The sequence below is a fragment of the Corylus avellana genome, chromosome ca4 (assembly GCF_901000735.1).
Source record: "Corylus avellana chromosome ca4, CavTom2PMs-1.0".
Classification (NCBI taxonomy): Eukaryota; Viridiplantae; Streptophyta; class Magnoliopsida; order Fagales; family Betulaceae; genus Corylus; species Corylus avellana.
Window position 1 is genome coordinate 239,178 of NC_081544.1, and position 11,488 is coordinate 250,665.

General features: G+C 33.3%; 1 protein-coding gene across 1 annotated transcript; it reads left to right on the forward strand.

Moving 5' to 3' along the window:
* Nucleotides 1–418: 418 nt before the first annotated feature.
* LOC132178823 (glutathione S-transferase zeta class-like) lies at nucleotides 419–8,486 on the forward strand. Its single transcript, XM_059591378.1, has 11 exons — nucleotides 419–557; nucleotides 634–739; nucleotides 936–992; nucleotides 1,189–1,274; nucleotides 1,396–1,467; nucleotides 2,455–2,508; nucleotides 5,160–5,235; nucleotides 6,195–6,256; nucleotides 6,997–7,056; nucleotides 7,747–7,874; nucleotides 8,264–8,486. The coding sequence occupies exons 1-10, from the start codon at nucleotides 555–557 to the stop codon at nucleotides 7,855–7,857; spliced, it is 687 nt and encodes a 228-aa protein (XP_059447361.1). The 5' UTR covers nucleotides 419–554; the 3' UTR covers nucleotides 7,858–7,874; nucleotides 8,264–8,486.
* The last annotated feature ends 3,002 nt before the right edge of the window (nucleotides 8,487–11,488 follow it).

Below are 11,488 nucleotides of genomic sequence, written 5' to 3' on the forward strand. Positions count from 1 at the left end.
AATTTCAAAATCTCTTAATTTAGTCCCCTGAACTTTCAATTGCTTTCAATTTGGACCCCTTCGTCAGATTTTAAACGTCACATGACGTTTATACCCCTGACTTTTGTATAAAATTTCAACTTCTAAAACTTTTTTGTTTAAAAAAAAACAAAAATCAGAGATATTTTGGTCTTTTTTGAATTTTTAACTGTTAAAATTAACGGAAGGGACCAAATTAAGAGCAATTGAAAGTTCAGGAGACTAAATTGAGAGATTTTGAAGTTTATGGAGGGTATTTCAAAACGGGTGGAAGTTTGGGGGTCGTTAGTGAAATTTCCCAAAAAAAAAAAACCTATACCAGATTTTATTACATATGAAATAAAAAATTAATTTTATTTTTTTCAAAAAAGAACAGAATTTAAGGGGTGGCTGGCCAGGCTAACCCCTTCAATATAGTGCGTCAACGCTGGCTATTTTGTGTTGCGTTGTTTAGGGGAAAGGGAAACCAAATCAAGAGCTGCAAAAAGGAATCGCTGATCGATTGAATTATCCTTCTTTGTTACTTGGAGCGGGTCATGGTACGCGCTATCACAAATTGCAATCAGTTTTCTCTATCTTTCTTGTATTTTTAGTATATGAAGATTTTTTGATTAGGCGAGTGGAGGCGGAAATGGCGATGGCGATAAGAATCAGCTGAAGCTGTATTCGTACTGGAGGAGTTCTTGCTCCCGCCGTGTTCGTATTGCCCTCAACTTGAAAGGTAAACCCTTTGCTTCCTCTTTTCCCCCAATTCTATTCTATTCTATTATATTCAATTCACTTTCTCTTTTAATTTCTTCAAATCATTGTCTTTTGACTTTAGTTTATGGTTAGTCGATCATTATGCAAACCCCCTCTACTATTTTATTGACCCAGTACTGTTTGACTCTTTCAATTTCGTCGTAATACATATATAGGGCTGAAATACGAGAACATAGCAGTTAACTTGGTGAAGGGAGAGCATTTCAGTCCAGGTGGGTTTTGCTTCTCTTTTTCTTCTTCTTATTATTTCCAAAGCCTCTGCATGTGTTTTTTTTTTTTTTTTTTCCTCAAATGCCTGAATGAATTCTATTGCTAGATCTACATGCATTCCATAATTCCCCCTTCTACTAAATTTGATCTCTCTATAATTTAAAAACTCTTGAAAGCAGTCTCTTTTTTGCTGCGTAGAGTTTTTAAAGCTTAATCCTCTTGGTTACGTACCGGTGCTCGTGGATGGAGATATTGTACTTTCTGACTCTTTTGCCATCATACTGGTATATAAGTGGCAATTTTTTTTCACAATTTCTTTACCATCTGTCTCATCAAACACCCCCCTTCTTGTCAATTTTCAATCTTTCCTATAATGGTTTTTGTTGTACTTTGTAATGCATGCAGTATTTAGAAGAGAAATATCCTCAGCATCCATTGTTGCCTCGAGATCTTCAGAAAAGAGGCATCAATTACCAGGTAATATTGCATCTATTTTTTTTTTTTGCTTTTTAACTTTCAATATATCACTTTGTCACAAAAAAAAATCATTAACCAGCACGAATGGATTGATTATTGATTCTTGGCTAAATCAAGAATCTGTGTGCTTGCACATGAGAAATTGCAAATTATACTCGGCAATTCACTCATAGGAGGTCGCCGTGCATATTTTGTGCCATGACATAGTTTCTTAACCAACTTCTCTTATGCTCAAACTAATAGATTTCTGTAAGGTGAAGCTTATCTCTTTATATGACTTTAAGCTTAAGAACCCATATTCATTGAGCTCTACATATTACATCAAATTCTCTTGTTAAAAAATGTGAATTCTGACTTAGACTGTTTACTTATTGTCTGGAAGTGACTCCAGTACTTGCATTTATTAGTGACTCACACAGAGTTATAACCGTATCATGAATAAGGAAGTTGGTAGAAGTGGGTTTTGTAGTACCACTCATAATTTTCAAAGAAATTTGGAAGTACTTAAAAACATAAATGAAAGAATGTTAACACATGGACATTGATAAGCTTAAATATTTATGAGTCTTAATATTGGAGATCAGTGCACGGCCGCATGACCCATGGAGAGTTAAAAATCTGAAATAAAACCTGGATACACATTAACAAGGATGGATGTGTCTGCTGTGGTTGTTCTGAAGTAATGTCCAGTATATGGGTGCCCTAAACATTTTTGACACACCTGCACTTAGTTGTATTCTGCATGATTAATAGTACTAAAAGGATTGTTTTTTTACATGGTAGATAATATGTAACAAAATTCCTTCTTTAGATTTACTTTCTGGTCCAGCCTCGAGGGGATACATGCTGGAATAGTAATGATGGTTTGAGTTTCCTGATGTAATCAGGCACAAGTGTTATCTGATTTTTCCTACTATTCGCCAATGTTTTTCAAGTATGTTTCAGATTCAGATATTAATGGGGTTTCTTTTACCACATGATATGTAGGCTGCCAGTATTGTTTCCTCAAGCATACAACCTCTTCAAAATCTAGCTATACTGGTATGTAGCCAAGTGCAACTTTTGTGGTTATATATCCATTATTTATAATGGAGATAATATTTGCATAATTAGGGTTGCAAACTAACTAAGTTGTTTATTAATAGTTCCAAGCTCAACTAGTATAAACTAGATTAAGTTGTTTAATAAACGAATTGAGTCTAAACAAAGATTTAAGCTTGTTTATTAAATGATCAACTCATATAAAATCGTAAAGCTTAATTTTTATTATTTGTGATTTTGTAATGATAACATTTTAAGTATATAAAAGATGAAAAAAAAAAACCTCTTCTTAATGAGAGAGATATAGTTTGAGAATAATGCTACGCATACTTCCATTCTTCCACTCTTATTCTCATACACCCTGAGGTGGTACCCACTCTCACCATTAGATTTGGGATAGAATATTATTGGATTTTGATTTAATGGTGAGAGGGGGAGCCGCCTAAGGGTGTGTGAGAGTGGGAGTGAAGGAATGGGAGTGCGTGTACCATTACTCATAGTTTGAACTCAAAATTAAATTATATGAAGGGAAAATAAAAAAAAAATTACTCTTTAGGTTTTAACACATTTAAAAATTACTATGTTTCTACAAAAAAAAAGAAGGGAAAATCCACTTTACCCCTCCTGAAGTTTCAGGAGTTTTTCAATTTGAACCCCAAAGTTTAAAAATTGGCAATGTACCCCCCTAATGTTTCAAAAATTTTTAATTTAAACATTTCGTTACTAATTTTCGTTAAATTGGACGGAAATTTTTTTTAAAAAGCCTGAGGGTAGTTAGGTAATTTCATAGATTTTCGTCCAATTTGACGGAAATTAGTAATGGAAGGTTTAAATTGAAAATTTTTGAAACATTAGGGGGGTACATTGCCAATTTTTAAACTTTGGGGTTCAAATTGAAAAACCTTTGAAACTTCAGGGGAGTAAAGTGGATTTTTCCCAAAAAAAAAAAAAGATAGATTCTCTATTTAGGATTTCAAAACTTTATGAATAACTCCTTCCGTTACTTCTTGCCATCCAAATTACTAAAGGATTTGTTGCCATGTAAGCACTTTGCTAGGTCACTATAGCCATGTATTAAATTTGATACTTCTTACCCACAAAAATAATTAAAATAGAAAAAGAAAAGCAGGAGAAAGTCAGATCTATGTGGGACTTGGGTGGGGGTCGCACCTCCACCCACCACCTCACATGTCCCTTTTATTTTCTTCATTGTTTTTTTTTTGGTTGTTGATATTTTTATTATTTTGAAGGATATAATTGAAATTGCACACATATTGTAGATATGACGTGTCAAATTTTATACTTGGTTGTCCTGATCTAGTGACGTGCTTATGGGCAGCAACTCCGTTAGTAATTTTGATGGAAAAAATGATGGAGGGAGTAAATCAAAATGCTTTGAAAAACCTAAATAGGGAATCTTTCTTTTTTTGAGAAACCGAGGTAGCAATTTTTACACGTGTTATAAATATAAGGTTGGTGAATTTAATTTTCGTAAGTTCATATATATATTTTTTTAATAAGTAAAGTCGATGTATTAAAAGCACAAGGGGCTCAACCCATGTACACAAGAAGTATACAAAAGAGCCCACTATACAAGCTTTAAACTGAAAAGGACGCACAGAGATCTATAAATTCCGTAAGCGTTGAAGCTTGCAAAGAATACCCCAAGACCCTCCGTGAGAAAAGTGTTTGGAGCACCATTTTCTTCAATTCTATAGTTCCTATTTCACGATCCTCAAAACTCCGCGCATTCCTTTCTCTCCATAAGGACCACATTACGCACAAAGGGGCCATCCTCCAAAGGTGCATGACTATCCGCTTTCCCCTTTGCCCTCTCCAACTTCCCAAGCATTCCTTCAAACTCCGGGGCATCACCCACGTTATACCAAATAGCTGAAGAATCATATTCCATACCTCTACAGCAGCTTCACAATGCACTAAAAGGTGATCAATAGATTCGCCACTCTTCTTGCACATACAATACCACTTCGTCACAATGATGTTCTTCTTTTGTAGGTTGTCCAATGTTAAAATTTTTCCCATAACCGCCGTCCATACAAAGAAAGCTACGCGTAGAGGAACTTTACTCTTCCAAATAAGCTTCCACGGGCCATCCACTGGGGCTGAATTAGTCTTCACCTTGTAGAATGACTTCACCTAAAAAATTTTCCTCTTCGAGGGAATCCAACTAATTTGATCTACCCCACCATGCCTTGGCTAATGAAAATTTAATAAGTTCATATATGAAAATTAGAAGTTAATTTCATAAGTTCATATATGAAAATTAGTTTATTTAATTAACTTGAACAATATAAACTTAGCGACAAAATAGTAGCTTCTAATTAGCCTGGACTTATGGAAAAGTACAAAATTTCAATACTGGTATTACCATTTTATGAGGAGAGGAATGCGTTAATTAAGCTCTCGTGAGCAAGCTTGAGATTATTTGAGAAATAAATTAACTAAGCTTGAACATGTAATTCAGTTTGGTGATGAGCTCAAGCGCAACTCGTAGTCAAAACAAAATTAATCAAACTAATCTTAAATTTTTAATACTTAGCTCAGCTTGACTACAACCTTATTTATGAGTCTATGACATTGTTAGAACATATATGACATTAATTTTGTTTTTCTGCTTTTCCCATTTACAGAAGTACATTGAAGAAAAAGTTGGTCCCAATGAGCAAATTTCTTGGGCTGAACAGCATATTGAAAAAGGCTTTGCAGGTAAGCTTTCACTAAGCTGTCGCTGAACCCAATCCTGCTTCCCACCACTCCCTTCACCCTCAGAGAAGAGACATACCAATTTAGACACGACAAGTGGAATTGAAGTTCAATGTTACTTGTCTGAAGGCTGGGTTGGAAGTAGGGCACTAGAGTTGTTGAAGACCTTTTGGGTATGGCTTCAGCTATGGATGGCTGTCCAAGCATTATTTCACAATAAGCTGATGACAATACCAATTCTCACACAGCCATTGAATGAATATGATATATACAGAATTTTAGCAAGATATAGGGGAAGATATCTGATAATAGTCTTTGCAAATAATATTGAGTTATAATATAGCCACAATCTGAGCATTCAGTCCCTCCATAAGCCATTTTGGAGATACGCCTGATTACAGTAATTCTTTGATTTTAATTATCTGTATGAGTTCCAAACTATCTTCATGGTCAGCAGTTCTCAAGATTAACAGTATCAGCTAGGTCTATTATCAATAGACTTGATATCAAATTTGTAATATAACTTCAACTTTCTATGTTGTGCGACTAGTTTTTCATTACTCATAGAGGTTCAGGGGAGCTTAATTATACATAACTTGGACTTTCTACTGAGATAGAGTATTGTTTTTTAATAAAGTGCTTAGATAGAGTATTGTATCATGTAGAAGACATGTTAAGTGCACAATGGATTCTAGATCTGGTGGAAGGATCATATCAATTTGTTTGTTTGGATAAGCAAGTCACTGTTCATATATCCAAAGACCAATCATTGGAATAACTGGGTAGAAACAAATGCTGAACACATAATTTTATTTTCTTTGTGTATCTTGATCTTTCTAACGACTTATGATTCTCTCCTGGCCTTGTGCAGCATATGTGAACTTTTTGTGTCACTATGTGATAGTTTCTGCTCCTGAATGGCGGTTTGGGCTTAATTTGATCACTATTTCAATTTGTTTCAGCACTTGAAAAGCTGTTAAAAGACTATGCTGGACGATATGCAACTGGAGATGAAGTTTTCATGGTTTGTTTTCCTGCTCCGTCTGTGTATGTGCCTGTGAACTTGCATATAGTAGATACTGTACTGTGTGCAGGCATTTTCTAGGGCGTTTGGTAGGTGCTACCGATGTATTACAGCTCCTAAGTATGCTTTCTTCTAAGTTGGCTATCTTTTGAATGTACTAGGTACCTAACCCTAAACACACAATCTTAAACCCGAGAGATCCATTTAAACTAATTTTAAAAGTGGCTATGCACAGAGAAAGACTGAAAAAAATGCCTCTCTCTGAAATCTTCAATTTACTACCAAATATTGCAATATTCCTTTGGGCTTCTTTGCTAAGGATGTCGTCAACCAGCCTGAAGTTGCTCTATCTTTTACACTGAAAGATTTTCCTCTGCTAGCTCGTAATGTTATTACAACCTCAAGTATTGAGACCAACTGCTACCTTTCTGGCAGCAGAACACAAAATAAAATGTCTGAACTCACTCCTCAATCTTTGAGGCTGCAATCTGAAGATGGTTGTTCTCCCAAATTATGGATTCCGAGACATGAAGGCACCAAACTCAACTCTAAGGTCTAGGCTGTTGACATAAGTGTATGAATATACACAATAGTGCTGATGTCAGTTATATTCTACATGCCTTAGTTGCACATCGCACGGTATGCTTTTACTGTGCTGCAGTACAAGAGCTTGAGTGGAATTCATTCATGAATTAAGGTAGTTTTTAAAATATAATATAATGCATTCTCTATTATTGCAGGCAGATTTGTTTCTAGCGCCTCAGCTTGATGCAGCAACTAAAAGGTTCAACGTGAACATGGTAGTGCTCATTCTATAAATTAATGTGGCAGCTACCTATGTAGGAAATATCTCTTATTTATATCAGTGGGGAAAACAGTAGCGGTCTTACTAGTAACAATATTTCTTCCTTCAGAAAAAGTGCAAAATAAGTAAAAATGAAAAAGCAGGGGTTGATGGCTGACGTTTTCATTAAATATATTAACTTTATCGGCAATCTGCTTTACTACAAGCTTTTTCTTTGATATACTGCATTTACACTTTGTTGAATGAACAGCAGCTCCACTTTGTCATGGACCTAGAGTTTATAGCGTTCATATACGAGGATAGTTTTTCTTTTTAGGTTGTAAATGCTACTGGACCCTGGCCATCAAGAATTTGTGGAATTACAGAATTTGGAAAATTCTATGACCTTGTATATTCTTCTTCGGCCAGTGTACATCTTTCTTCTGGTCTGAGATATTTCAACTTCTTCATCTACCAGCTAGAATTTTTGCTGTGGATATTTTTGGCTTCATTAGCTTTGTATTGCTTTCCCTTTTTGTTGCTTCTTCGATCTTCTTGTTTAATTATTATAAGATTGATTATGAAATTCTCTATCTTTCTCATGATAACGACTATATTCAGTAGTCTTGAAATTTAGGGTCTACACTATTTCTCTATCTGTGTATGCTGACAGGATTACTTTCACTCTTTCAATTTTATTCTGCAGACCCAATTCCCTCTTTTATCCAGGTTGAATGAGGCATACAATGAAATACCAGCTTTTCAAGATGCTATGCCACAAAAGCAGCCAGATGCTTCTCCTGCAAGCACTTGTTAAACGAATTGGTTGAGGAGGTGTGTACAAACATTGCAGAATCAGCAATTATTAGCCATTTCTTATCCATCAGGTGTCCAGTACATATACATATATATACATTCCAGAAGATAGGACCAGCATATATCTTTTCAATAAGCTTTTTGAAAAAAAGAAAAGAAAAAAGGAAGATGAAATAGTCTTTGCTGGATAGATTAAAAACCCAAGGTTTAAAGCTACAAATCTAGACTCAAATTTTCCAATCATATGGGGTTCTATTTGTGTGCGACACTTATTATTTCAATTTTTAATTTTTGCGTTATTTCTTTATATATGCTGGTTGGCCGTATAAATTTGATTGAAATTGTCATTCTTGTTCAACTGAAACTATCTTTCTATCAAGCTTATAATTCCATTCTCAAAATTGCAGCATGAAGTGCCACGTGGTCAAGCTTCAGGATAGGCATCTCTGAGCATGTTTGTATCGAGGTGTTGAAATAAAGGTCCTTACATCATGGAATCGTGTGGAATAATGTTAATACAAGTTGAGACTGAATTGATACATACAATTAACGGTTTTTGGTTTGGCCTGTTTGAATTTCCTGAAATTCATCTTGCTTTATTCACTAAAGTAGTAGTTATTTTTGTTGGTAGCATTGGTCCAAGGCTCCAAGGAAGAATTTTCTTGGATGTAAACAAATTTTTGGGGCCAGCCCGTTGGCAAAATCGGAGTATTACCTGATCCGTGTGGAATGAGCGCTTTACATGGGTTCGAGGTTTACCCAATAATGGGAGGTACACAAAGTGGCCATACCTTAGAGAAATTCACTGTCATAAAAAAAGTACCTATTATTGTTCTCCTCCAATTGTATATCAATTTGATGCTATAATTACATTATCTTATAATTATTTTACAATGTTGATGTAGTAATCCCAATCAACCTTTGGATCGGTCTTTGTTAAAAAGAGAAATGTTACATATCACATTTTTATCTTACAACTACCTCACAATGCTGGCGTGACGGTCATATATAACTCTTGAATTTATTATTATTATTTTTAATAAAAACTAATCCAAGGGTTGGTTGGGATTACTGCATCAGCATTGTAGGATAAAAATGTAATTTTTATCATTACTCTTTGTTAAAAAAAAAATATATATATATAAAAAAAAAAAATATCAAAAGTTGGTTGGAGCTGCCACATTAACATTGTGGGATAATTGTAGGTAAAAATGTAGTATATAGCATTAATCTATCAAATTTGTAGCACCTTTTAGAAACTTTTTTTAGAATTAATTTATTTATCCAAATATAAACTCAAGTTTAATTATTACTATAAGCTTTTCTTTTATGAGGCGGGGCAAAGATCTTTAAAGCCTTATGAACAACAAAATACAAGAGTTAAGACTCGAATATTACCATCAATCTCTTCATTTTGTTTCTTCAATCTCTACATTTTAACTTCTTCAGGTCATTGGCAATATTTACCATTTGTTTGGTAATATAAAAGTCTCTGCTAGTGGCAGTCAATTACTGACTTCGCCATATCGCAAATTTTATTGACGTCTCATAAGATGGTATTTATTTTTTCACCAGAAATCTGCATTAACAAGAAGTTGAGATGTAAATATTATGGTTTGGAGTTGGAAGGATGAGGCGTACTAGTTGGCTACAGAGAGCAGTGAGTTAAAGAAGAAGGATTGAGGGAGCTATTTGACTTTATAAAACTATGAAGGAAATAATTAGCTTGCATGTATGTATTTGAGAAACGATGTTTTAAAGAGTAGAGGGTGGTTCATTCTAGCTTGTGCATGGCTTTCTGATGTCATGCTATTGCCTACACATGACCAAGTCCGGTCATGGTTACTACGTCAATGCTGACAGTTCCGCCAATTAAGGCCACTGGGGCTGACTTTCATGCTTTGTGCATAGCAGATGCACGGTTTCGCACAATTGTTATTGTTATTAATTGATTGCTATCATATATCGGCGTACAACTTAACTGTTATTGTTATTATCATCCTTATCATTGGTATAATTGGCTACATACCGTACATTAACAAATTAATATGACAAACAACTCACTTTGTTGGAAATCGGAGCAAGAGGTTATATATGGAAATTAATTTATATATAGGTTGCTCTCTCTAGTCAATCTTATTACATGGCTTTCATCTAAAACTTCTCGACCATTTTCATTTTCCTATCCAACTGTTGGAAATATTATTTCTATTTCTTAAACCAACATAACTAAATTACCTGAATTCTGAGATTTGGAAGCCTATTGTTCATTGAGAAATGGGTCAAAGGACGCTGCCGATTCTGCTGTTGCTTAATTTTCATCCCATATTTCGTTATAGGAAGAACAGCTGGTGGGTGATGACTGTGACTTCGATTTAACTGCTATGCTCTTTTCTTTGCTTGTTAATCAAGTTTATATGTGACTTGCAGACTTCTAACATTAGTATTTGAAGTTAATTGCTTAGCACCTCATGCATCTCCTACGCGCTGGTTTTTTTTTTTTTATATATATATATATATATATATATATATATAAGTCAAAGAGTCTGTAAAAGATTATTAACAACAAATTTTATTTTCTTCTCCTAATTAACAAATTAGCTACCAAAAATGACAAGTGTTCATAAGATCATTTTAAACCATAGTTTTACTTAATAGCATAAACCCACATATCCCATAAATTTAAAAATTCATAAATTTTAGTTCTTATAAATTGAAACGTGTTAAATATTTGTTCCCATATATGTAGTTTAAAATGAAATATAAATGAAAAAAAATTCAAAATAAAAACCTAGATTAATCAATTATAGAAAATGATTGATTAATCATTATATTCCAACAATAATACCACTTCTCAAAAAAAAAAAATGTGAGGAGAAAGTTCAACTCGTAAAAGTTCATTATATTCCAACAATGATACCACTGACAAAAGTAAAGAAGTGTTCTAAAATAAATGAGCATGTTGATATATGATTACAATTATGTTTACTAATTTTGTAAACAAAAGAATGTTGGTAGTTTAATTTTTCTTTTAAAAAATGAAGAGATAAAAAACAGTGGCAGGAATATTGAAACATCCAAAAACAAAAATGAACAACAAAAGTCAATTAAATTTACAAAAGAACATGTCAAAAAAAAAAAAAAATTACAAAAGAAAATTTATAACTTGTATTAAATAAAATTAATAAAATTTGAATGAAAAATAATATATAAATTAGAATAGAAATTAAGGACAAAAAAAAAAATGTAAACAAATGAAAATACTAATATAATAAAAAAGAAATCTTTTTTCTATATTTTTCTTCGTTCCAATGAAATTCACAAATATTAGAAATGGTTTTGTCAAATAGAATTTTTTTTTTTTCAACCATCCTTCACTTATATAAAAGTAAATGAAACTAATTTTAAGACATAGGAAAACAAAGACAAAAAACAAATCTACGATCGGAAAATTGAGTGTGAAATATATTGGAAGAATTGAGTTTCTACGAAAAAAACTCTCTCACTATTATTTCCTGAATTCAATGTAAAATTTACAAAAGAAAAGTAATCATTTTAATAAAAAATAATATATAAATTAGAAGAAAAAAAAAACAAATGGAAGAACATAAGCACCAGAAATAAAGATAAAA

What these genes read in the sequence shown, in the direction of transcription:
- LOC132178823 (XM_059591378.1), top strand. An exon ending in TATTGCCCTCAACTTGAAAG is followed by an intron (nt 740 to 935) that starts GTAAACCCTTTG and finishes ATACATATATAG; the next exon opens with GGCTGAAATACGAGAACATA. An exon ending in CTGGAGATGAAGTTTTCATG is followed by an intron (nt 6,257 to 6,996) that starts GTTTGTTTTCCT and finishes CTATTATTGCAG; the next exon opens with GCAGATTTGTTTCTAGCGCC.